At 34.6% G+C, this 27,141-nt stretch overlaps 1 protein-coding gene across 9 annotated transcripts in view; it reads left to right on the top strand.

The window, feature by feature from the left end:
- Nucleotides 1-24,964, top strand: part of LOC118741154 (Golgi phosphoprotein 3 homolog sauron) — a 31,848-nt gene extending 6,884 nt beyond the window's left edge. For 5 of the 9 annotated variants that reach the window (XM_036473010.1, XM_036473012.1, XM_036473014.1 and 2 more), the window contains 5 exons: nt 264-581; nt 22,616-22,743; nt 24,177-24,295; nt 24,365-24,540; nt 24,618-24,964. In XM_036473010.1, the coding sequence (XP_036328903.1) occupies nt 363-581; nt 22,616-22,743; nt 24,177-24,295; nt 24,365-24,540; nt 24,618-24,866 (891 nt within the window). In that variant the 5' untranslated portion in view covers nt 264-362 and the 3' untranslated portion in view covers nt 24,867-24,964. The remainder of the gene's footprint in view (nt 1-263; nt 582-22,615; nt 22,744-24,176; nt 24,296-24,364; nt 24,541-24,617) is intronic. The other 4 variants (XM_036473011.1, XM_036473013.1, XM_036473017.1 and 1 more) reach the window with 1 other exon arrangement.
- Nucleotides 24,965-27,141: the final 2,177 nt, after the last annotated feature.

A 27,141-nucleotide genomic window follows, 5' to 3' on the forward strand; every position in this document is an offset into this window, starting at 1 on the left:
AAATGTGTTCAGCCCCCCCTTCTTCGGCAACACAGAAATAATAATTCTACTAAGTAAAATTTCCGAATTAAAAATCCGCTTTTATTATTCAAAATTCCAGTCTGGTGGCACTAAGTTGTATGTTATTTTGCTATCTTATTCATCGTTTATATGAAAACTTTAACAATAAATTATATAAGAACTATAGGGTTGCTAGAAAAAAGGGGGGTAGTTTTGAAATCAGGGGGTCCTATTCTACCCCCCCTTATCCCCCCTTTTTCTAGAATTTGCCGTCCGTCTTCTAAAATTTTTCCGGTTTAAACTAAACATAACACGCAGTGAGATAATTTCGTGAGTGCAATAAATAACAATTTAATAAAAAAATGAATCGAAGTGATGGTTTGGTGCGACGCGCCGTAAAAACACGAGACAATGGCGCTGAAGGTGGCGCATACGGCCAGAATGCTAATACACCAGATGACGACAGCGATTTAAATAACAGTAATAAAGATCAGGAGGACAACATCGATGATGGCGATTCCAAAGAGACACGTCTAACACTCATGGAGGAAGTGTTGCTGTTGGGCTTAAAAGACAAAGAGGTAGGTGCCTTTGTAGATGCAATATTCGGTCATATTCTTAACACTTTAAGGTTTTAAACACCTGAAGGTAACTAATTGATTGATAAAAGTAAATTCGATGACTTCGTCAGCATTATTGGTAACATTTCCGTGGAATCGTATGAAAACCTCGTGTGCGTTCAGATATGCATCAAGCCAAGGCAACAACAGCCTCTTTCCATCAATTAAAGTTTAGAAATAAATGCACCTTATGCTTTGGCTTGATGCATTTCTGAACACACCCCTAGCAATGGCGTTTACTAAGTCGCTGTCAATGCTTCACTTGTATGGTGTTAAGAACACGTTCTTCTTTTTAGTTTTTAGTTTCAAGTTTTCTCTTTTACTTTTAACATTTCAAATTGTGATGCCAGTGACGAAGCTTCGTAGACGGCTAGGTACTCTGGACTATCACTATTACGTTTGCAATATATATATATACATACGTATTTGATAGTTTAAATACGCTAACTTTCAACGTCGACACATCTTGTTTTTGTTTGCAGCTTTGTAAGTACTTTAAGTTTCTTCTTGTTTGCCCTCGTTTCTACCTATTCTCTGTTGATGATCTTTCCAAAGACGGGATTAATAATAATTTAGTTAATCATTAAAATAAGTTATAATAATAATATTTATTTGTTTTCTTTTGTATTATGAAGCACTTTTAAATAAAACCATGATAAAATGCTACAAATTTGTGCATATCGACTGCTGAGTGGAAGATCGACTTATCTCGGCAGCCAGTTGGAAAACGCCCTATCTCAAAAATCTTTTCAAGAACGCCCTATTTCAAGATTTTATTGGAAAACAACCTATCTTAGAATGTGGTTCAACAACGCCCTATCTCACTTCAAAATATGCTGATATAGGGCGTTTTTGAATCGGCAGCTGAGATAGGGCATTTTTGAAACGAAGTTTGAAATAGGGCGTTCTTGAAAAGTTTTTTGAGATAGAGCGTTTTCGAGCTGGCTGCCGAGATAGGTCGATCTTCCACTCAGCAGTCGATATGAACTTTTAGATGCAAAATTGAGTCAATAATAAAAAAATCACAATTTATGCGTTTTTCGGTGGTTCTTCGGCAAAATTTTAAAGCATTTTATGATATATATTAAAGTATAGTTATTTTAAAGATCCCTAATTCAAAAATCTTTTTAATAGGGTTGCCTTCTATTTTGAACGGCATATTTATTTAATTCTTTGTTTAGAAAAAGATGTAAAATATTACTATTCATGGGTACCAAGAGAAGGCCCTTAAACAATGCTTTCTCTTTATACAAAATGTTATCCCTTACAATAATAGTGTAAGGTTGCCACTTCTTTTCGATTATCCACAATTTATCTAAAACATCGCAATATGGATATAAATAAAAGGTATTGTTGAGAACTTTGGTCAGAAAACATTTTCCATCAGGGTTGCCACGCTTCTATGTAATACACATTTTTATTTTGTTAATTTATGTATAAGAGATATTGCCACGCTGCAACCTGTTTTCATCCGTCGAAGTGTCGGCTTTTGTTATAAATTAGTAAGTCAGTTGGTTTTATGTTATTAAAATACCATGAGAAGCGTTTTGAAATATATAAACAAATATTACTGAAAAAGCATTGACGGGACTTTGATGCAGTGAAATAGCGAAAATAACGCATGTGAGCCAATCGACTTTAAGCCGTATTATTCGAGACACTAATAACATGCCGATTTCAAAGAAAATATCCGAGGTAGAAGAACGAAATATTAGGCGTTTAATAGCGTCAGACAGAATATCTACCGCTAAGAAACGGTGAGGTGCATTAGTGGAGATCAGGGTTGTTGCGAATATTCGCATTCGCAACCGCGGGACTTCCGCATAAATTTTAACATTCGCATTCGCTTTCGCATTCGCAATAATCGATGCGGAGCTTTTGCGAATGCGAATATTGTGCAAGTGCACTGATAAAACGTATATCTGGCAAACAAAAAATTGTAGCCAACATTTTTTGCCTGTGGAGATGCTACGTTAATCGCTAGTTTTTTCTACTTTTCCTTAGAAAAGTGTAATTTTTTTTCTCATAAAACTTAGTATGCTTAAGTTCCGTGTTCCCTTTTATTAGTCTTTCAGCTCAGAAACAAAAACATTTTAATTTTGTGTAAATTTCCAAAATTAGCACGCATCGAAATAAAGATGAAATGATATGTACTAAATAAGTTGACAGCCAAGTTCACAAATTAAATAAGAATTAATTCAAGGTGAATTGTATATCTATTGAGGAGTGGGACTTGGCATACAATATATCGTTAGTATAGTATGGAAAGGGCTTAACTACCTATAAATTCAAAATTCACTTTTTGGTTGATTATGATGCATTTCATCGAATCATAAGTCCCCACATCGTTTTAGGCAATAAAAAAATTTAGTCAGTTGTGGTTTTTTGTATTTCAGCGACAATGTGAAATACGCCCTTTTAAAATAGTATTAACGATATCTTGAAAATTTGCGTTCATTCGCCTCAAAAAATATATCTAAACACATTGAGGGCATGGAATAGAACAACAAAAGGAATTTGATGGGTTATGGTACCGACAGCGCTGAGTAATTAATTGTGACTGCCTGCAACTAGGAAAAGCCGAGCTTAACTAACTAATAAAAAAAAAAACTATATACAAGCTATTCATTAGTGGTCGTGATTCCAATAAATCAAATTATTATAAAAAGCGGGGTACCTTTTTAACAAAATAACATGATTTTAAACTAATTCTGCTTGCAGCCACGATTTTCAAAACAGAATTTTCTTCGAAATTTTCATCCCTAGAAAATAACAATTTATTTGCCATATCCACCTATTCACAACGTCGCAATAAGCACAAATTTTTCAAACCAGTCACAGAAGACAGGATTAAAAATGGATTACAAAAACTAAAATCGAAAAACGCTAATGACGTAACAGGTTCTCCAAATTCTGAAACAAACAAAAGAATTGGTTCTCCAAATTGGAAAACAACGGTGTTTAAACAACGATCCTGCCATGATGCTATATTGTGAAGATGAAAGTCAGGAGGATACATCCGACACTTGCAGCCCCGATGCAATTATCAAAAAGGAATTATTGCACCGCAATAAAAAAATAAATATAACTGAAAGTCCTCTCAACTGGTGCAGCGTCAATTGAAGAGAATTTAAAATTTTTTCAATTTTCAAGTTTTTCAAGTTTGTCGCCTCGAGGGAGTAGTTACTTAGTGCACAGGTTTTATTTACGACCCGTTAGGAAACAGGCTGTAACCGGAAAAGGCAGCAAACTTACTCTTTCTTAAATACAAAGTTCCAATTTTTTAATCTAAGTACTGAATAAAAAAACACTATTAAAAATTAGGAGGACTTGGTTTCACTTGGCATTTCCAATGGACGTCAGTTGGTACAGAAGAGAAATGACTGGCGTGCTTGGTTGAACTCGGCCAAAATCGTTTAGGCGGTTCAAGCGCCCAATAAGAAGAGTTTATATAGTGGGAGTAAAGTTACTGCATTGGACTAACCAGTCACGAGACTTTAACATTATAGAATATCTATAGCGAATCTGGAAAAAATAAACTGGATCATTTCGGAGTTGACAAGAAATATATTTGCGGCATAAAATAAGGAGTGAGAAACGTTACGAATGGAAACAAAAGAAATGTTTGATGTGAAACTTCTTAATCGACTTCGGAGTAGAGATGCCAGATCGAAATAAATGAAATCGAATTTTGAACCGTTTCGAATCGAAATGAAAATAATCGATGCATGAAGAAATCGTCAAAAAATAAATCGATATCTTACAATCGATTCATATATCTTGCCAAATACGATATCAAAATAAATTGAAATTGATGTAATGCCTAACCAGTTTCAAGCAAAAAAATACTATTTAGTTGTTGTATTTTTAATATTCGTTGAATTTTATCAGCAAAATCAATGATTTTTCCCATATATTCAAAAGGCTAACTTAATTTTTTTGTACCAGGCTTAAATTCAAATTTCCTTAAAGTTTTCTAGATTTTCTAATACAATTGAGAAAAAATCGAATGTCGACACTCGTATTTTTTGGATCGACACGCGATCGAATCGAAATAAAAAAATCGACGAAAAATCGAGTCGGAAGGGCTCCATTAATCGATCTTCGATTTAAAAACTGCATCTCTACTTCGGACATGTAGGCTAGGCGTACACTGGATCCGATAGGCCGACCGAGTTCGGCCGAACAAGTTGACCGCCAGAACTGGTGCGCACTCTTAACCAGATTATTTGCCGACAGCATTTGTACGCACAAATCTGGTTTACATTTAAATTTTGCAAGCAATGAAATATTTTGATAAATTTTAATTGACATACTCTAACAATTTAACCTTATGGTAATTTTTCTGTTTTGCTCCCAATTAGTTTATTTTGACATCGGACGATAAAAACAAACATGTTTGAATTTATCGTCACTGACGGATGTCAACGGCCGATGTCGGTTCGGTTATCGGTTTATGTGTGAGAGCGCTCATATAAATACAAGTGCTTATTCACGTCGCCCGCATATAGCCGACATCCGCCGATCACAATTCGCCCGATGCCGGCTGCAGTGTGCGGGCAGCGTAAGCGTTACCAAACGGATCTGATCTTTACTAAGGGCCGTTTTAACCATCTCTGGTTAACACTAATCTCCAGTTAAATATCGTTACCGACGTTATCAACACAATGTTATATGCATGGAGTCTGTAACGTCGGTAACGGTGTTTAACTGGGTATTAGTGATAACCAGAGATGGTGAAAACGACCCTTATACTAGGTTCACATATAAGTAGATTATCCTCATTTTCGAGCTTAACACCCTAATCTGTAATTATAACAAGAGATTAGCCATATAAAATTCCTCCCTTGTTAATCTGTAATTATAAAATAATCTCAGATTTAACCGATATCTTTTCGGTGTCCATCCTAGTTTTATCGATTGTTTTTGCGAAAGAGAGGAGAAATGCCAAATGTAAAAGTAAACAAAAATGTACGCTAGAAAGTAAAAGAGGTTTGTAAAGGTATTTTTAATAAAATGTTAAGTTAAAATATATTTATATTGCTTATTATGGCAGAAAAACGTGATCACGGTGGCACAGAAAAGAAACATAAATTTTCCTTGAGATGTGAGAATAACAAGCACAACAAATTTGACGGCTAATAATCTGAGATTTGCCTGTGTAGACGGGGTGATTAAAAAACGAGCTTTGGTTGAGATAATATTGATATGTGAACATAGTTTTAAACCCTTCGGGGACCCTATCAATGAGTTTAGTTAAGAAGTATATAAATATTTGGCCAAAACATTCTTATTACGTTCCCTATTGTGTGAACCACTGTGGCCTACAACAGTACACAGTTTCTCACTTTCGTTTGATTACTTTTTTCCCGTTTAACACGCTTGCGTTCTAAGTATGTAAGCATTAGTCGTGGTTACACACATTCACACAAGTAAACAAATGCTCATTAATTTATCATTTTTGGTACGGTTCTTATCAGAAACTTCCCTACACCGCTACGCGTTGATGTTTATGACATTTTTTTTAGGTCTTACATTTCTTCACTTTTATAATTACTGACATTTTACTAGCCTCAATATACTATATTCCATTAGACATCCAAAATGTTAGAAAATATTTTTTCTTTTGCCTAAAAGCGACGCCAATCGGCAGGAAGTAGCAAACTGGAACAAAATTTTTAATGTTTAATTCCACACACATTTTATCGCAGACGTTACTATGTATGTATGTATGTACTACTAACTCCATCTTGACCAATACAATTATTATTCCTTTAAAAAAAAAAAATTATAGAAATCGGTTAACGTGGTCCAAAGTTATGCGGTAACATATATAAAAACAAATATATGTATATTCCGACGAACTCAGAACCTTCTCCTTTTTGTGAAGTCGGTTAAAAATATAAAAATACTGTAAGCAACTTGTAATTCAATATGTGATTTTATGTTAACATGTAAATCAGCCTTAATAGGGAAACCACCTTGTATAAGAAACACAACTCTGTAATAGAAACACAACCCTGTGAAACTAATAAAGAAAGAAGAGAGAAAATGAATAAAGAAAGAAGATGGCTGATTTCCGGTCGGCGATTATTCTTCGTGACTTAAATCGATCAACAAGTGTTTAATTAAATCTTTGAACATCGTCGATAATTGGAAGAGGAAATAGTAATTTACAACTCAGGTGTATAACCGAACCCAAACGCAGCAAGAAAACATTATATTTCACTATGGCCGATGCCAGGGAAAACATTATAAGTGTTTTAAACGCCAACAACGTGGATTTTCCTCCGACCGCCACAACTATGCAACTCCGCCGTCTGGTACAAAACATAATTGGTGGCGAACAGGAAAATAATATTCAGACGAATATTACAACCACTAATAATGACGATTCTGCCGAAATTATAAATGGTTTGATTTCTGCCGCTGCCGGCGTCGTGATTGCTACTGATATCACTTCTGTTTGCTCTGCCGCTCCTACTGCCGGCATCGTGACTACTATTAATACCACTGCCGCTCCCACTGCCGGCATCATGTCTACTATTAATACCACTGCCGCTCCTACCGCCATTTCTACTGCCGCTCCTACCGCTGTTTCTACTGCCGCTCTTACCGCCGTTTCTGCCCACAGCACTGCCGTTCCTGCTGCTCTTACTGTCACCACTGCTGGCTTACTGAATGAGTTGGGTATCGCTCAAGGCACCGATGTTGCCTCTAACCTGTATACTGCCGCCGCTTCGAATGCTACTACTGCCGTTGACGCTGCTACGGTAAATGTTACTGACGTCAATACAGTCAACTCTGCAACCTCCACTTCCGGCTCTGCCGCAACTAGAACAACCGCCACTGGAGCTGTGCCTAAAACAAATACTTCAAGTTTGGATGATGAACTGATGGAATTACGCAAACGTCTTGAGGTAATAAAATTGATAAAAGAGATAGACGAAATGAAGGCTGGCACCGCTCTACAATAACAGCGTAGAGTAGATTTCGCAGACGTCGAGCACGCTATCCCAAAGTTTAGTGGGGATGACGTATCAATTACGGTTGAACACTTTCTGCAAGATTTTGAAGAGGTGATGGAGTCGTCAGGAGTGGATGAGCGATTCAAATTATTGGCTCTTCGTCGCTGCCTTATTGGAACCGCAAAGGTTTTCCTGTCCACGACAAAAGCACTTAATTATGGTGAGCTAAAAAAAGCTCTTTTAAATGAATTCGACGTGCCGGTGCAGAGACATGAAGTGTACAAAATGCTATCTCAACGGAAGTGGGATAAGAAAAAAGAATCCCTACATTGTTATGTTCTATCAATGCAAGCCATAGCAAAACGGGCAAGCATAGGCGAGGCAGAGGTCATCGATTTCATAATAGACGGCATAGGCAACGCGGTGCCAAATGCGCACATACTTCTGCCAGCTAGAACACTGGACGAGCTGAAAACGTTGGTCAGCCGGTTCCAGAGGAAATATTTTCCGTCAGAACCAACAGTGGTAGTGAAGCAACCAACTGCAGCAAGAACAAATGATGGCAAACCGGTGGCAGGATCGAAATGTTATAACTGCTCCAAAGACGGGCATATCAAACCACACTGCCCGTACCCATTACGGCCGAATGGATCATGCTTCCGGTGCTGGCGTATGGGCCACGATCATCGTTCCTGCAAAAATCTAGCTAAGGTACTGAAGCCTCGCAATGAGGTGGCAGCCATAGGTGATGAAGACGATAATCAACCATTGGGGGATGTAGTTAATGCATTCAATTTTGTGAGTATCACATTTGACTTAGATCAAGGTTCAATTTCTGATACACTTTTTTCTTTATTTGATACCGGTAGTCCGGTTAGTTTCGTACGGAAATCTTACGTCCCAAAACAACTGGTCGAGGATCTAAACCAGGGAAACCCCCCAAGATACAAAGGCATCGGGGGAAAGAATGTTCATATTATTAATAAAATATCTTGTTATGTAAAGTTTAATAAAAAACTGAATAAAATTGAATTGAACGTTATACCTGATGATGCTATGGTTATACCAATTATTTTGGGACGCGATTTCCTCAGTATATTTAATATCAGATTAACGAAAATCAAGACAAAAGGTAAACAAGTTACTGATGTAGGGGGCAAAAGTAATTTATATTTGCCCGAGACTCCTCAACTTGTAATTGGTTCTAAAGCATCCTCATTCATGGCGCAGTCCAGTTTTGATGAAAACAAACACCTTTCGCGAAATTTAACTGCCGATAACTGCCGGGAAAAGATTAATGCCAGTCCGATTGGTTTACCTGATATATTTCACATAGACATTCCTTATGACAGAAACGAGGTTGATATAAATGACGTTCTTACAAAGGATGAAAGTTTTAAATTGAAACAAATTATAGACAGTATTTACCTTAACCCTAATATGAAATGTGAACCTCTTAAATATGAAATGAAAATTAGACTAAAAAGTGACGTTCCCTTCTACTGTAGTCCTCGTCGACTGTCCTACCTTGAACGTAGTGAAGTACGAAATATCTTAGATGAACTTTTGAATGAAAACATAATAAGACCAAGCGACTCTCCATACGCCTCTGCCATTGTGCTGGTCAAGAAGAAGACCGGGAAAACTAGAATGTGTGTGGATTACAGGCCACTCAACAAATTAACCCTTAGGGACAACTACCCATTGCCGCTTATTGACGACTGCATAGAGTATTTACAAAACAAGAGATTCTTTTCGGTGCTGGATTTGAAAAGCGGATTTCATCAGGTCCAGATGGCTTCTGATTCTACACCATATACGTCTTTCGTAACCCCGCATGGACAGTTTGAATACCTGAAGATGCCATTTGGGCTGAAAAATGCTCCCGCGGTATTCCAAAGGTTTATCAACAACATTTTTCGAGATATGTTAGATGAGAAAAAAATTATTATTTACATGGACGATATAATTATCGCCACTGAAAGATTTGCAGAACATGCCGAACTTCTTAAATTGGTATTAAAACGAATCACGTTACGCACTCTGAAACTTAATTTGAATAAATGTAAGTTTGGTTATAAAGAAATTGACTATTTAGGTTACAAAGTTACACATGAGGGAATATCACCTAGTAATTCTCATATTAAAAGCATACAGAATTTTCCGGTACTTACGAATTTGAAGCAACTACAGTCATGTCTAGGAATGTTTTCGTATTTTCGAAGATTTGTGCCGTCGTTTTCAGAAATTGCTAAGCCCCTGCAGAATTTACTTAAAAGGAATACCCAATTTCACTTTGATGACAGATGCCATGATGCTTTCCGGGGGCTGAAGTCTAGGTTGGTTAAGAGCCCTGTTTTGGCTATTTATAATCCTAATAAGGAAACTGAATTGCATTGCGATGCCAGCAGTATCGGGTTTGGGGCAGTCTTACTGCAACGCCAGGAAGATAACAAATTTCACCCGATATCGTATTTCTCCAAAACTGCTTCTGGCCCTGAATCAAAATATCACAGTTTCGAACTGGAAACGTTGTCTATAGTGTACGCACTAAGAAGATTTAGACATTATTTGGAAGGTATACCGTTTACATTGGTCACCGACTGTAATTCACTCGCGATGACCCTCGATAGGAAACAATTAAACCCTAGGATAGCCAGATGGGCTCTTGAATTTGAAAACTATAACTATAAAATACAGCACAGGAAGGGTGTCTCAATGGGTCATGTGGATTCTCTGAGCAGGAGGCAAATAGCGGCAATCATAAATTCAGATGAGGTGGAATTTCGAATTCAGGTAGCACAAGAAAGAGACCCAGAGATTCGATCTGTACGGGAACGGTTGGAGAAAGAGGAACTAAAAGATTTTAAATTGATTGACGGGTTGGTATATAGAGTTAAACCAAACGATAAAGACGCGCTTTATGTACCATATAAGATGGAGAATAACGTCATAACGCTGATACACGAAAAGATGGGTCACCTATCGTTAGACAAAACTCTCAATAAGCTAGGTCTTTATTATTGGTTTCCGAAAATGCGCGGGAAAGTCGAAAAGTTTATAAAGAATTGTTTAAAATGCATTATGTATGCCAGCCCTCCTCATGTTAAGGAGAAAGCGTTATATCCCATTCCCAAGACGCCTTTACCGTTTGATACGATTCACATTGACCATTTTGGACCCCTGCCGTCATTAAAGTCAAAACGTAAGCACATTTTGGTCGTGGTAGATGCCTTTACTAAATTTGTCAAGTTGTATCCGACGAACTCCACAAGCACTCGAGAGGTCACAGCAGCCCTTGGGAAATATTTTAATTACTATAGTCGCCCAAGACGCATTGTGAGCGATAGAGGGACCTGCTTCACTTCTCTCGAATTTTCCGCCTTCTTGTTGAAAAATAATATAAATCATGTAAAAGTCGCGGTGGCATCCCCTCAAGCTAATGGTCAGGTAGAAAGGGTGAACAGGGTATTGAAGGCAATGTTAGGGAAGTTGATTGATGAAATAAACCACGACGACTGGGTTCAGAGATTATTGGAGGTCGAATATGCGTTAAATACTTTCAGGATAAGCTCTGTCCAGACAGTAATAGGGATTTGGAAGTCGAATTGAAGCAAAGCAAGAATATGATTCTAAACGAGCTTCTCAAGGTGGGACCGCGACCAAGACGTACGAAGTAGGGGATTATGTTGTTATAAGGAATGTCGACAATACTTGCGGGAGTAATAAAAAATTTATTTCTCTGTATAAAGGTCCGTACGTCATACACAAAGTGCTCGGTCACGATAGGTATGTTATACGGGACATTGATAATTGCCAGCTCACACAACTGCCATATGATGGAGTTGTGGAGGCGTATAGGATCAAAAGCTGGCCTTCGTTACCTGAAGGGGAGGCAAACGAACCAAATGAGGATCCTTTAGAGATTAGTTAGCTTTAAGCCGTACTGTATCGCGGTCGATTACAGTGTCAGATTGGCCGAGCTGTAAGCAACTTGTAATTCAATATGTGATTTTATGTTAACATGTAAATCAGCCTTAATAGGGAAACCACCTTGTATAAGAAACACAACTCTGTAATAGAAACACAACCCTGTAAAACTAATAAAGAAAGAAAGAAGAGAGAAAATGAATAAAGAAAGAAGATGGCTGATTTCCGGTCGGCGATTATTCTTCGTGACTTAAATCGATCAACAAGTGTTTAATTAAATCTTTGAACATCGTCGATAATTGGAAGAGGAAATAGTAATTTACAATACCAACAGAGATGTTAAAACTACTTGTAAAATAATATTTAAATACAAATACGTCACAAACAAGTATTTGAAATAAAAATACAAACTACTTTTGCATTTTTCACAATATGTATATGCAACAATTTTCATTCTAATATTTTTCCGCTAATTTCGTATAAAAATATGGTTCATTCTACAACAAAAAACATAAAAATATAATTCCTAAGCTTTATGCAAAACTCTACTTTTTAATAAGATTTTTTAGAATTTTTTTGAGTATGCAGATTTTTAGCCCAATCAATTTTATTATAATAAAGTGCAAGTAACTAGGAATTACCGTTGATTTTTGGCAATTTGTTTCACGCAGTCTTCCATACAAAATTTTTTTTTCGAAAATACTTTATATGGAAAAAATGCAAAACACCTTCAACAAAAAAAAAATTCTCAAAAATCAGCGCGATTAACTCAGCGATTAACTCCGAAGTTGCATTTTTTTACTAGAATTTAATGGGCTGCAAAACTGCATACTCAAAAAAATTCTAAAAAAATGTGATTAAAAAGTTGAAAATTTTGATGAGAATTTGCTGAATTTTCGCGAGTTTTGCAAAATTGGTGGAAAAATATTAGAATAAAAATTGTTGCATATATTGTGAAAAATTTGCTGTGCCAGTACTTTGTTCCGGCAGTGTACATATTTTATTTTCATTCATTTTCATTTATTTCAAAAATTTTTTGTTTGTTGACCTTACAATTTTGGTAATTCGAATGAGAGAATTTTCAAATGTCAAAAAAAAAAAATATTAATCGCAGTGTTGTACACGAATCTCTATGAAATGACGAATAATGAAGAATAGAAAAAATATTTAAGAATACGAAATACAAATACTGCTTAAAAAAGTAAAATGTATTTAAATCAAAAACACAAATACGTATTTTGTATTTGTATTTGAAATACTTAACATCTTTGAATACCAATGTTTATTAAAAGAAAACCACTATTTTGTTCAAAAATCGAAAATGAGCGGATAGTCGACTAGTAGTTTGTGAGCGCTTAGTTGAAAAAGTCAAAAGTATACGGTTAATCTAGTATAAAGTAAAGTCGACCACTTTTGCTAGTCGATTAATCGATTATTTATTTATTTAATCAAATGGAATACAAATCCTTACTGACTATAAAACAAAGAGCTTAAACACTACCTAAAGTAATTTAGCAGGACAAAACGAACTGTTCCAAATGAGAGAGACGGATCATATTCGATTAGTCGACTAGTCGATTAATAAGAGCTCTAATCATAATGTCTTTATTGATTTTCATCTCCGGATGGATTATTTTGTGTTTTTGAATCAGATTTCCGCGAATTCGATAGCACAACCAAGGTTCGTGGCGGCAACGTCTGAAAGACTTCGCCTTTTCGTAACTGAATATAGCGTACGAATTACAGAAACATGGTTTTTAATAGGACCCAACTATATGAATTCAATTTCATGGAAAACATTTGAACTGAAGAGTTCTACAAAAACGTCACCGCTCAAAAATATACTAAGTTAAACTGAGGCGTCAAATATTTACTCAGAAAGAATTTGTTGATTCCGTGTACAAAAAATTTACTAGCACACACTATGGATGTATGAAATGGGGAAATAAAAAAATTGCTGGGCTCTTGCAAATTTTCATATTGATAAAAAAAAACATTACACAGCTGTTCCTACAGTTATAGCTTAATGATACACAGAGCTTGACAGTACAAAAACATGACGTTCATAAAATAAATAAAATAAAATAAATAAATAAATGTTACATAAAACGTTTGAGCTTCGTAGCAAAGGAAAGATAACCATCTCGCATATTTTTACGTGGGTTAGCAAACACTTGCAGCAAAAGAAGAATTTACAAAGATTGCCGATATATGATATATGTATCTACCAAGGGACATCAAACAGGTAGTAGCGTTAGAGCAAAAACAACATTTGCGTGTATTTTTTTGTTGCTTCTGGTATCGAAAGTGTCAAAAATGTTCTGATTTTTTTTTATAAATGAAAGCGTGCCATGTGAAATACAAAAAATAAAAAATTTAAATTGGGAAAAAATTAAAATTGTTGCAACTTTCTTTCTTAGTAAAATGGTTTGCTTCTCGAAGCATCCTTTGCAAGGCCCAGTAATCAGCGGTTGTGCGGCTGAGTTGGGCGAACGTTCCAAAAGCTGCTATTCAATCGATTGTTTTGTATGGAAAAGGTTTCTCGTGCAAATAGATTTTAACAATTTAGAATTTCTGTGAGAATAAATTAAAAATATTTGACATTTTCGAGACCAAATACTACCTGTTCAATGTGCCTTGGTATCATCGTATATACTTACAAGTATGGAATCCTATGCCCCTTTTTGTCTATTCTCTTTCAAACAGCGGACGTGCCTGCCAAACTAAAAAGCATGATGGCGGCAGTGTTTGACAGGCACGTTCGACGATGCGAACGGCAATGGAAGGTAAGAAATGGAAGATGGATGACATGAGAATGAAAGAATTATGAAATAACAGAATGTCGAACCAAAATGAATTTCAAAAATCTGACAATGCGAATGACGTCAAAATGAAAGAAATGCAAAATACCGAAATGTCGAAACAGAAGAAATAGATGACAGGCACGTGTTCAAGGGTTACGTGCAACAAAAAGAGTTGTTGTGTTGCGCCATTCAATATTAAAAAAAGTAATGTGGTTAAATACGCTTTTCTATTAAGTTGAAAAATTACATATTTCGCCAGCCAAAAAGTGTATAAATAAATATATAGCACATTGCTATAAAATTTATTTATAAAAACGGTACATGCTTATGACCTTATTCATAAAAAAGAAAATAGATGTAAAGTAACATTAAAAAAATCGATTTGTTTACTTTTTAAGAATTTGGGAAAAACATTTAACTAAAGTTTTTGTGCACCCATCTCTTTTTCTGTTTATTATTTTCAAATTTTTCTTTTCCTTAATACTCATTGAGTTTTCATTTACACCCAGCAAAAATCAAAATATATTATAAGAAATTTGTTGACCGTTTCTCGCACACTTCTCTCATGCTTTTTTATCGTAGTTATTATTCTGTTGACATCTAAATTGCCATAAATTTTATGTTGTTGCCAATACATTGTTTTCCGGCGCTTCCTCTGTGAACTTTTATAACTACATTCATAAAAATATTACTAATTTTGGTTTATAATTTTTTTCCATCTTACAGTAGTTACAATTTTAGTGAATGGTTCTTGCAAATAATATTATTTTATGGTTGAAATGACTTGATCGCCGGCAGGAGCTTATCAACTTTTTTGCCAAAACCAAAGCAGACGGGAAGGAAAAATAGTTGTTCATTAACGATTTGTCTGAAATATCGTTCTTGAAACGCGTTACTGTTCACTAAATTTGTAAAAATAAAATTTTTTCACTTAATTGTTATATTCTTCCTCATTGTGGTAAACTTACTCATCATCACAGCAGGGCGCAATCTTCTTTTCTATGATTATTGTATCGCTACTTTGAATTTCCCAATTTTGACAATTCTGATCTAAGAGTAAACGAAACCTCAGAAATTTTAAATGCACTGAAATTCACTAATACCCACTTCCGCAAAAATCACCTTATTTCGTATTTCCTTTGTTAAAAGTTATTGTAAATCATATATTTTTATTGCCTTATTAATAAAAAATAAAAATTTTAAAAATCTTTTTAAATTGCCGTTCACAAACATTTTTCAATTTATAAGCCTTTTTTAAGCTATTTTGTTGTTTATGAATAAGGCTATTACAAATTAGCACAATCAAAACACGTTCCTTATCGAAAAATTTATTATTAAGAAAATTTGCTGTTCTCACATTTTCTTTCAACATCCAAATCGACTTTTGTTACTTTTTGTACAGATATGTCATCGCCGCCAGGACGGCGCAACTCCTATTATATCTTTCTTGTCAAATATGCATTTAGATCTAACTGTCATACTACTATTAATGGTAACCATGAATATTCATTAAAATCGTTTCAATTCGTAATAAAAGTAATTTACATACTTCTAGTGTAAATATATTTTTTAATATAAACTACCTTTCTTAATTCTAAAATAAATCAACAATCTCAAGATTTATAAGAAAATTGTCTTCAAAAAATACGTCCCAAATCATCCCTGTTGATATCATTATTCAAATGCAACTTAGAATAGAAATTTTGATACAAAAGTTTTTCCGCGATATTCATCATACAAATTTATCATCTTACTTGTCCGTATGTCGCTCTGGAAAGAAATATATTTTAACCGATATGTTTTCTTGAAAATAAATGCAAATTTACCTATTTTTTCCACCGGCAGGCACGAATATGATATTCAAAACAGAAGCAATGACAACGAATTTTATACACATTGTTGTATTTTAGCGCAAAACGATAAGTTTCACAAATATTTTAAATTATTGCCTGGAACATACACATTTATCGTTATTATTGGAAATGCAAGACTTGGCACGCATTTTTAATTTCTTTTTTATTGAATTCAAATGAATAAAAACACATTTTTCTAAAATATTTCTCAATTTACATTTTAAAGTTTTTTCTGAAACTTGAATGTAACTCTGAGAATGAGAGAATTGAAAATCAGGTGATCTCAGCTGTTTTCAAATGTAAACAAACAAAATGGCGCTTTCCATACTTGTAAGCCTATACAATGCTTGGTATCTACTTAAAATAAAATATATGTATGTACAAAATTCACTGTTACTTTGACGTTTTCTTGCGACGACCTAACAATCAAAGAATAGGTGCCATAGTAAAGAATGTTTTTTTAGACATTTGGTTTTTAAGAAGAAATAAAACGCATATAGTTTAATGTCATGGCCAAGAATTTAGCTTTATTATAAAGATACGGGTTTGCCATTATGTTTTAAAAATGATTTCGGCCAAGTGGCCGCGGCTGACTCGATTAAATTCCAGCCGAGAGGCAATTGGTGCCGTATATCAGCAATAACGCGCCGAATATTCCCTTCCAAGGCGTCAATCGTCTCGGGCTTATCTGCGTAGGCAGGCGACTCCACATAACCCCGCAAAAAATAGTTCAGCGGTGTTAAATCGCACCATCTTAGAGGCCACGCCAAAGGCCCACGACGCGAGATAATGCGCTCACCAAAAGTTTTCTTCAATAAATTGATTGTTTCGTTGGCTGTATGGCATGTAGCGCCGTCTTGTTGGAACCGAAGGTCGTCCACAACATCCTGCAATTCAAGCACGAAAAAGTCATGAATCATGGCTCTATAGCGTTCCGCATTGACTGTAAGATTATGGCCGGCTTAATTTCGGAAGAAATATGGATCAATGATTCCCTCTGCCCATAGAGCACACCAAACACTGACTTTTTGAGGATGAGGATCGGGATCGGTGGCTATCTCGTTTTGGGCCCATTCACCGAACGTGCGACGTGCTTGATGATCGTTCGTCTTCAATTCTTGCACGAGTTGGATTTTGTAAGCCCGCAAACCAAGATCCTTTCGCAAAATCTTCCATAAAGTGGATGGGCACAGCTCCAATTGTTGCGCGCGATGGCGGTTGGACTCATTCGGGTCTTTTTCGATACTCTGCTGCACAACAGCAATAGCGTCTTCGGTGCGCACTGTACGGCATCTCTGAGGATGCGCATTATCTACTAGAGTAAACATGTTGCGAAACCGATTCATGGTTGCTCGAATTACTCTGCTCTGCCGGGCGATTATGTCGACCAAATATTGGACGCAGCGAACCATTATTTTGGTAATAAATTTGCACGATTTGCAAACGTTGTTCCGGAGTAAAGGCTCTGTTATGCATACTTGGCATTGCTTGAGAGTTGTCACATAAGGAATCTGTTAAATGAGCTTCGCGTGTAAGCTGTTACCCAACGCACAGCATTACATACGTAAAAGTCTGTTGGTTTTTGATTTCTACGTAAAAATGGTATAGCAGTGCATGCAATGCCAAGTATGCATAACAGAGCCTTAAGTCTGTTCATTATAAAGTGGCCAACCAAATTGAGTATAAATCAAGTAACAGCTGTCAAAAAGACCAACTCCGAAAAAAGTATTGCTTCATTGAAAACCACACGTCTAAAAAATACCCTTTATCTCAAAAGCATCAGACATCATGCGGCCGGATTCCTAGCTTATGCAGATGACCACTTATTTCTGATAGCGGCTTAATTTCGTTGTCTTTATTCTTCTTATTTGTAGTGGATTTTATCGGCAGGTAAAAGGCTATTTTCCAGCTTTCAGTCTGGCTCGCGCGCTCCGTCCCCTGTGGCATGCGAAAAAGTGGCATCGTCTCTTCGTTGCTGGTAGTATAAGTGTCATTAGCAGGGAACGGATTTTATGGAAATTGCCTTTTTTTCCGCTAAAGAAATATAGTATATATAAGAATGTCCACGATTTAGCTTTCCCTGATTCCATATATACACATTTGATGTTGCCTTTTTTTTGCCTTTTTTAAGATATTTGCCTTTTTTTTGCCTTTTTTAATATATTTGCCTTTTTTTGCCTTTTCTACCTTTAAAAAAGTGATTATAGCATTTACAATTTTTTTTTTTTTAAGATTAAAAAATATACACATGCCCATGCGGCTTATAGAAGCGCAGGGACCTCTTGCCAAATTAGTGTTGAAAAAATTCAAAGCCGTTTTCTCAGCTAACGTAGGCTTGATGACAATAAGGGGTGTGGATAAAATTGTAAAGGGCGAGGGAAACGCCCTTATTCCTGATAATATGAACGTTTCAAACGTTCCATATTTAAATTGGGCTCCCTTGTATCAACTTACGTCGATCGCACATTTAGTACATTCAAGGCTTTTCTTCGCGAAAATCGAATCAAAATGCTGCCAGAAAACTTCAAAATGCATCTTGTGGTTCAATGTTACTACAACTGTACAGATTACAGTTTTATGAGTTGGAAACCCGAAAGGATAAAATAGTCAAAGATTCAAAGTACAAATTTTTCATATAATGAAACTAGTTCATAGTTTTTCTCTTTTTACTTGTAATATAAACATTTCTAAAATAAACGTATTTTTTGATTGTTCTTCGTATTTTCTGTCTTTTTTTTAGTGCCTTATTTTGCTTTTTTTGCAATACCTTTTTTTTTTGCCTGTTCCTGCCTTTTTCGCTATTTTGTTTTGCTTTTTTTTGCCTTTTTTGCAGTACCTAGTGTCTTTTCCTTCCTTTTTCGCTATTTTATTTTACCTTTTCCAGCCTATTTCGTTATTTTATTTTGCCTTTTTTATAGGTTTTTAGGTCCTAAAAATCCGTTCCCTGGTCATTAGGTAGCCTGATTGCTAGCTTGGTTTCTATAGTTTCTCTGTCTAAGGTTTACTGGATCAGAAGGGTCTAAGATAATAAATAAAAATACAGATTTACTTGAAACAATCAGAAAGCAAAAGGTGTGACGATTTTTTAAAATTTCACTTGTTAGAAGCTCTTCAAGGCAAATTTTACACACATAGCAGCTAGCATGATACAATAATTTTTAGAAGGTAGTTTCACTTCAAAATTTTTGACATAAACCGTGTCTGTGACAAAAACGCAATGTGGCCACTGCTACGATATAGAACTTGGGGATTATTGCTTATTATTTTAGATATTTTTTAACAAAACATGTAAAGATTTATATGTTTCATAACTGATCACTTAATTTTTAATATAAATATACGTATTTTGTACATACATTTTTGCCACTGCTAATCACATGAATAAAAATCATAAAAATGAAAATATAACAGCAATATAACGCCAATTTAGATGTGGTCGCTAGTCTTTCCATTGCACCACAACTTATTGGTCAGAGCGATTAAGCTGGTGTAATGTGCGCACCTCCATACATCTTCATGTACATATTTCAAGCGAGCCCTATAATTTAAATAGGCGGCCGATAAAGTCTGTGGTGTGCGGTGGCTCTTATAGCTGTGTCCTTACATCTATTCCGTGTGTTGCAATATCCACGAAAGCAGCGGTTAATTTTTTATGAAGAAAATTATTACAAAATATTCGAAAATTTCTCTACTTATATGTTCGGCTTTTCTTTGTTTTATTTTTCCAACGTCAAAAGCTGGATTTTTTTTTGAAAAAATTGGTACAACAAAAAATACGAAACACGTTTTCTGTCAGATAGCTAACATGGCGGATAAGAAGAAGAAGTGAAACTACCTTCTAAAAATTATTGTATCATGGCAGTTAGCTCAGCACCTATTGAACGAGTTTTTTCTGTGTCAGGCAGAATTCTAGAAGAAAGACGTACACGACTGCTTGGTGATAAACTCGACAAAATATTATTTTTAAACAAAAATATGAGCTAGTCATTTTAAAATTACATTGAGTGAATATTGATGTTATTATTTTCTATACTCGTAAGACATACATACATATGTACATATCGTCACCTGAAATGCAAAAAGACGCAACAAACATCATCGTTGAAATGCAAAAAGTCATAACTAATAAAAAATTCAAAATTCACGTTTTGATTTATTCATATAAATCATTGAATTACAACTACCCACATCATTTTAAGAAAAAAAAAATAATTAAAATATTAGTCACGACTGTTTCCATTTAATTTACGATGTTGTTACGTCTTTTTGCATTTCAGGTGACGATATGTAGGTACGTATATCTGACATTTGTAAAAAAAAAATACTAGTGCGTTCATCCCAGGCACGGTGTTTGGCCAATCTTTTGTAACAATATATATAAGAAATTCTATTTATATAAATAAAGTTTCAATTAAAAAAAAAAATAATAATTATGTCCGTGAAAAAGCGTGCGTGAGCGTGCGTGATTAAACACCTAGGCGTCGTGAGGGTGCTTGAAAAAAATATAACAGATCGTGAGTGTGAGTGATTTACAAAACCATCAACGTGAGCGTGCGTGAACGTGAGCCAAAATCGCTCACGCGCCCATCTCGAATTTTTACAAACATGCAACCTCAAAAACATGAACCTGCTTTTACCTTTTCTTTTTTAGTGTTGGGTTTCCCGGTGAAAGAAAAGTTGTAAAGCAAAATCTAATTTACTAATCTAGTTTAGACGCCTTGCTAAATTTTTCAAAAGGCCGCACTGTTTTTAATGAGGGGCGTCTATTTGATCATTTTAAGACCTGAATCTTTGTAATCCGTCCTATAAAATTTTGGCCATCGTACTCTACCGGTAGACGTGAAACCGGTGAAATGAATTTTACGCCGTTTCCCGATCGCGATCTATCACTGTATTTCCCGTTCCCGATCGTGATATAATTGTCGTAAAAAAAAATGTTTTTATAAAATGTATGGAGTATAAAATTCTCTACAACTTTGGAATTTCAATATGCTACGTTTTTTTTAAAGAAATTGTTGAAAAATGGCGAAAACCGTGGCAATGTACAATTTTTTCGCAGTTTTTGTTAATTATTTACAACAAAAAGTGTTTTTTTTTCAACATTCTATATAGGAAATGTGGGAAAATAAATTATGTACAAATTTGTATAAAACCTTTTTTTACGAAAAATGCAAAATAAGCTTGCAAATTGCAAAACCTAAAATCCAAAATGGCGCAATGTTGAAATTTAGGGGCAAGACTGTGGATCCTTGATCTACGTGTCAAATAGAAGTAAACTGCATAAAAAAAATTGCTGTTACAATTTTTTTTTCATACCAAATTTATCTAATTTTACTGGGCTATTAGCAAAAGTTTAATAATTTTTGGAGGGCTTTAATTTACTGATATTAGGATGATACGGTACATAGATCTGGCGGGAAATTACTAGAACGGGGTACTTGAGGTCAATGCACTTTGGAAGAAAAAACTTTTTTTATACCTGAACGCACTTGTGCACAAGGGTATTATAACTTTCTTCACATAACAGTTAATTGTAACAGCCAAAACGAATCTAGATAGATATAGACAATCGCATACATATGTTAATGCTCAGAATGAAAAAAAAATCGATTAAGAAGTGACTGCTTGTCCGTTCGACCTTCTGTACACACGATAACTCCTGTAAAAATTGAGATATCTTAACAAAATTTGGTATGTGTACTTCCCTTGATTTAAGGACGGATAGTATTGATATATTAGTAACTACTGAAGTTTATTTACTCAAAATAGATATTTTAAATGATCTCTTGGCGGTATATAAGAATATTATAGATTTTTCGAAAATGGGCGTAGCCCCGCCCACTTATGGTTACTTGGCGCAGTTGTTGATCCTGGTAAAAATGTTTAAAATCGAACAATAACCACGCCCACATCCTATATACGGTACTTTAGAGAAATACGAAATATTCGATAAATCAGTAACTACTGAAGCGAATTTATTCCAAGTTGATGTTTGCAATGATTTTTTTTAGTAAAAAATACGTTTATAACAAATTTTGGGAAAATGGTCGTGGCACCGCCCACTTATCACCACATATGTGTATCTCGGTAACCGCTCCAACGATTTGTACCAAACTCGGTATAACTATTGTATTTGTCAAATGAAAGCAAGGCGTAGAAATGGTTAGATTTCGATATTTTGAAATTAAAGGACGTCAATATACTCAAAGTTGATACTCACAACAATCTCTTGAAAAGAAATAACATTATTATGAAACTTATAACTGTATAAGTTTATCTCATGAAGTCTAAATGAACATTTATCGAAGATGTTTGAAATAGGGGTAAAACCTACCCTGCTTTCCATGTAACGGTAGTTTTCGGAAAGGTGGAACAACTGTATTTAATACTTTTCATGTCTTTGAATTTATTAAATTTATTTTTATTTACTTCTCTTTTAGGGCTACACATCCTTTTGGAATGATTGCATATCGAGCGGCCTACGTGGTTGCATTCTCATTGAGCTTGGATTACGCGGTCGCGTCATGATGGAGAAGACAGGCATGCGTCGACGCAGCTTGTGCTCCAGGTAAAGTAAATGCAAAGTACTTCAGAGACTTTGATATAATATGTATAACGTAAGATACAAAAAAACATTTAATTTCTATTAAAAAATAGCTATAGTTATCGGTGCTTCGAGCGTTTTCGGAACCGTTTTAATAATTATTAAATAAGTAATTATCGGTATCGTATTTAAGATCACTTTGCCTGTTATCAAGCAAGCTATTGTCATGACATCTCTATAAAAATATTATTGAAACTATAGTCGATAATTATCGTTATCGATAGTTATCCTTATCCATAGTTATAACTATCGATAGTTTGTCGTTATCGATAGTTGGTTCTTATCGATAATTTGTCGTTATCGATAGTTTATCGTTATCGACAGTTTGAATTATCGATAGTTATGGTTATCGATAGTTATCGGTACTTATAGTTATCATTACCCATAGTTGTTATTGATATCGTCATCGATAATTTGTCTTTACCGATATATATAATTATTAAAAGTTATTGTCATCGATATTGGGTTATAGTTATCGATAGTTATCGTTATCAAGTATCAAAGCTAATATCGTTATTAGTATTAATGTCGTTCAATGTTATCGTTATCAGTAGTTATCGGTATCAGGTTGTATGTTTACAGATATCACGTACGTTTTTTTTACACACGAGTTAGTAAAAGTTCGTTACAATTTTACTGGCTGGTGTTTTCGTACGCAAAAACTTGCAATGTAGGGTAAATTGAGAGAGCGAAAATTACAGCTTATGTGGAGGGGTAGTTGCAAGTTTTGCAAAATTTTTGCTGGATTAATTTTTACCTGCAACTATTTGTTAGTAGGTGCCTCGTAGTCAAAATAAGGACAAGCAATGAAATTTCTAAGAATTTGGTAGTTTTCTCTCTCAATGGGAGATGCTTGCAAATGTTTAAGTTTTTAAATTTAACGAACTTTTTTATAAAATTACTGTCGAAAAAAAAATTATAATTTTGTTCTCTCAATTTTCGCATCCTTAGAAGTTTATTGGACATCGCAAACGCGATTTGACAAAAATCATGATAATTTGTAACAATTATTTGCATCACGAACATAACTATAAATTCGACACTAAAGTTTGTTGAAGTTTTTTGATATAATTTTTATTCGACTGTGAATAAATATGCCCCTCTAAGTTTAAAGCTAAACTACGGGACAACTAATGCCGGATGTCCGCTGGGCATTAACTCACGAACAAAGTTTATTGCCATAGCTGGGCTTTAAAAATATCTGTGACAACACGTCAGTAAAAGAAAATAATAATCATCTAAATGCACAATTCATTTTCTAAAAGTCGAAATTTTTTGCCATTTCTATGCCTAGTATACATGCTTCATAATGAAATTCAATGCATTGTCGTCATTAATTGCGTCTTTAAAATATGTACATCTACAATATTAAATTTATCAAACTTCCTATGTTTTAGAAAACTCATTTTAAAATCAGATCAGCCGACCGGCGATGTTCTGCTCGACGAAGCACTCAAGCATATTAAAGAAACAGATCCACCAGAATCTGTGCAAAGTTGGATTGAATATTTGAGTGGTAATTTAAAATCAAGCAAAGTTGATTGATTTTATTTGAATTCAATTATTTACTTACACCATTTTTCAGGCGAAACATGGAACCCTTTGAAATTACGGTATCAATTAAAAAATGTACGCGAACGATTGGCCAAGAATCTGGTGGAGAAGGGTGTGCTTACGACAGAAAAGCAAAATTTCCTACTTTTCGATATGACAACACACCCGCTCAGCGATAATGTGGTGAAATGCCGTTTGGTGAAAAAGGTGAGTTGCAAACAAATCACAAAATCGACTATTGGATTTTTTTTTCATTTCCTTCGCTGTTCTCGCTTTCAAAATAGATACAAGATGCCGTGCTTTCCAAGTGGGTCAACGATCCGCAACGTATGGATAAACGTATTTTGGCCTTAATATTTTTGGCGCACGCCAGTGACGTAATTGAGAATGCGTTCGCGCCGCTAAACGACGATGACTATGAGTTGGCCATGAAACGTGTGAGAGAATTGTTGGACTTGGATTTTGAGGCGGAGGCGGCCAAACCGAATGCAAACGAAATACTTTGGGCAGTTTTTTTGGCATTCAGCAAATAAGATCCTGTTTATACGCATCTGTATTCTTATGGGATCGAATGATGATAAGCAATCGCGTTATCTGCCAATGCCACATTTATATAGTTACACAAAAAAAAGATACATACATACACAATTTAATAGTATACAGATAATGCAGAGCCCAAAGGAAAAAATAAATGAATAGATTTTTTCTAACATATGAAAATAATTACGATAAATAAATATATAAATATTATAAATATGATGTATTTTTTTTTCTTGTGCAAATCTTTACTTTTCCATTATTTACCATTGTTATATAAAAAAAAATTATGAAAATAAATATATACATACATATTATGAATATAGAGAGAAATTTTCGAGAAAAATTGGAAAAAAAATTTGAATAAGTACGTATTTTAAACTAAAGTCATGTCAGCAATGAATGTTGAAATTTGTGAAAAAGTGAGCAAAATGATAACACACGCACTTACATACATATGAAAAATAAAAGCGTTTAAATTGAAGAGCCAGATGTATAAGCTAAACGTTTTTGTATAGTTAATATAACAGTTATAAAATCTATTTCACACAAGGTAAAGAGAATGAATATTGCATGAGAAATTGGTAAAGTCTGTAAGAAAATAGTTTGTGTGAAATTTGTGATGGTTTTTTTTGTTTTTTTTTTTTTTTTGAAACACTCCAACCGTATTTTTGCGCATCACTAGAAGTTTTAGCTCCACTAAATGTTTGTCTCAGCGTTAGCCAGAAAAAATTAATAAGCAGCATTAAAAAGTTAAAAAAAAAAATTTGAAGACAAAAATACTGCATAGAACTGCATGACAAAGTATAAAACGAGAAGCTAAAAGGGATTAGAAAAATAATCAATTAATTTGAAATTTTGCTATTCGCCGACTTTAATGTTAAGATATTATTGAATTCGTATTGCAACTGACTCACAATTTGTTTTAATTAAATATGTATGTATGTAGTTGCCTGACGCTTTTATTGATACATATACAAAAAGTTTTTAAAATTAATAAATGCTTAAACAGATTCCTAAATTTGTTCCATTTCCAGGCTAGCTACTATGTATTAAGTATACAAAATTTTGTTTTTTTTTTTTTTAATAAATATTTTAACTTAGCAATTTATATTTATATGTATGTACATATATGAAAAATTATTATTAAAGAAAAAAAAACGATAAATCTTTTATACACCGTATATGCACTTGATAAAAGAAATTGCTAACACTACAAAAACTGAAAAGCAACAGTAACCAACTAAGCTATTACAAAAAAAAAAACGATTACACTCACTCACACACCATACACAAAACTAAAAAAAAAAATCTGATGTCTTTTATGCAAAAACTTGCAATTAGAAAATTTGTATACATAGCTAAATACCTAATTGTGTGTACATATATATATGTACATATTTAAGTACATACATACATACAAAGTACACAATCATATACATGAATGCAAGCATTTTGAGCATATATGTATGTACGTTTGTCTTGATGCACACACTTATTTACACACACACATACATCGGACATACATAACTACTGAGCATAATATATGTATGTACAACATAAATACAGTATGTAATTAAAAAAGCGAGTCTTAATTATCGAAATAAATTTAAGACAAATAATTAAATTGAGTAATAAAATATATTTGACAGGTACATACATACATAGTATATAATACACAAAAAAAAAAAACTAAAAATATGTACCATTTATTTGTGTTTCTTGGTTATGCCGATCGCTGAGGGATATTTGTCGACAGGTTTGTCTCCTTATAAAATATGACAAATGATAACGGAAGATCGTTTTAAAATACATCGACAATGAGATATTAGAAAACCACCAAGGTGTCTAAGAAGCCCCCGCAAACATATTCAGAGCGTTCAGAATATATATATTAGAGTCCGAAAGGAGTCCTATGTGGGTAAGAAATATGAGCAGAGTCCAATATGACTCATATCGAGGCTCATTTGATGTATGAATTTAAGCTCATCTACATACTCACATAAGTCGACGTTCGGATGAAGGGAAACACCCTCGGATCGGACTCTTAAATGCGCTCATTATGAGCGTAGAGGCTCCGAAATAGGACACCGCAAAGACTCATTTCTGACCCCAAATGTTTGCTGGATCCATACATACTTAGTCTGTTCCTTTGAACTTCGGACTAAAACCTGTGGAACTGTCGAAACTACAATTTTACTATCTCAAGTGAGAGTAAAAGGAGTGTGAGAAATTAGTATGATTCTTATTGTGTTAAGTATGTCCAATCAT

Source organism: Rhagoletis pomonella, unplaced genomic scaffold (assembly GCF_013731165.1).
Source record: "Rhagoletis pomonella isolate Grant_MI unplaced genomic scaffold, Rhpom_1.0 Rhpom_scaffold_00006, whole genome shotgun sequence".
Classification (NCBI taxonomy): Eukaryota; Metazoa; Arthropoda; class Insecta; order Diptera; family Tephritidae; genus Rhagoletis; species Rhagoletis pomonella.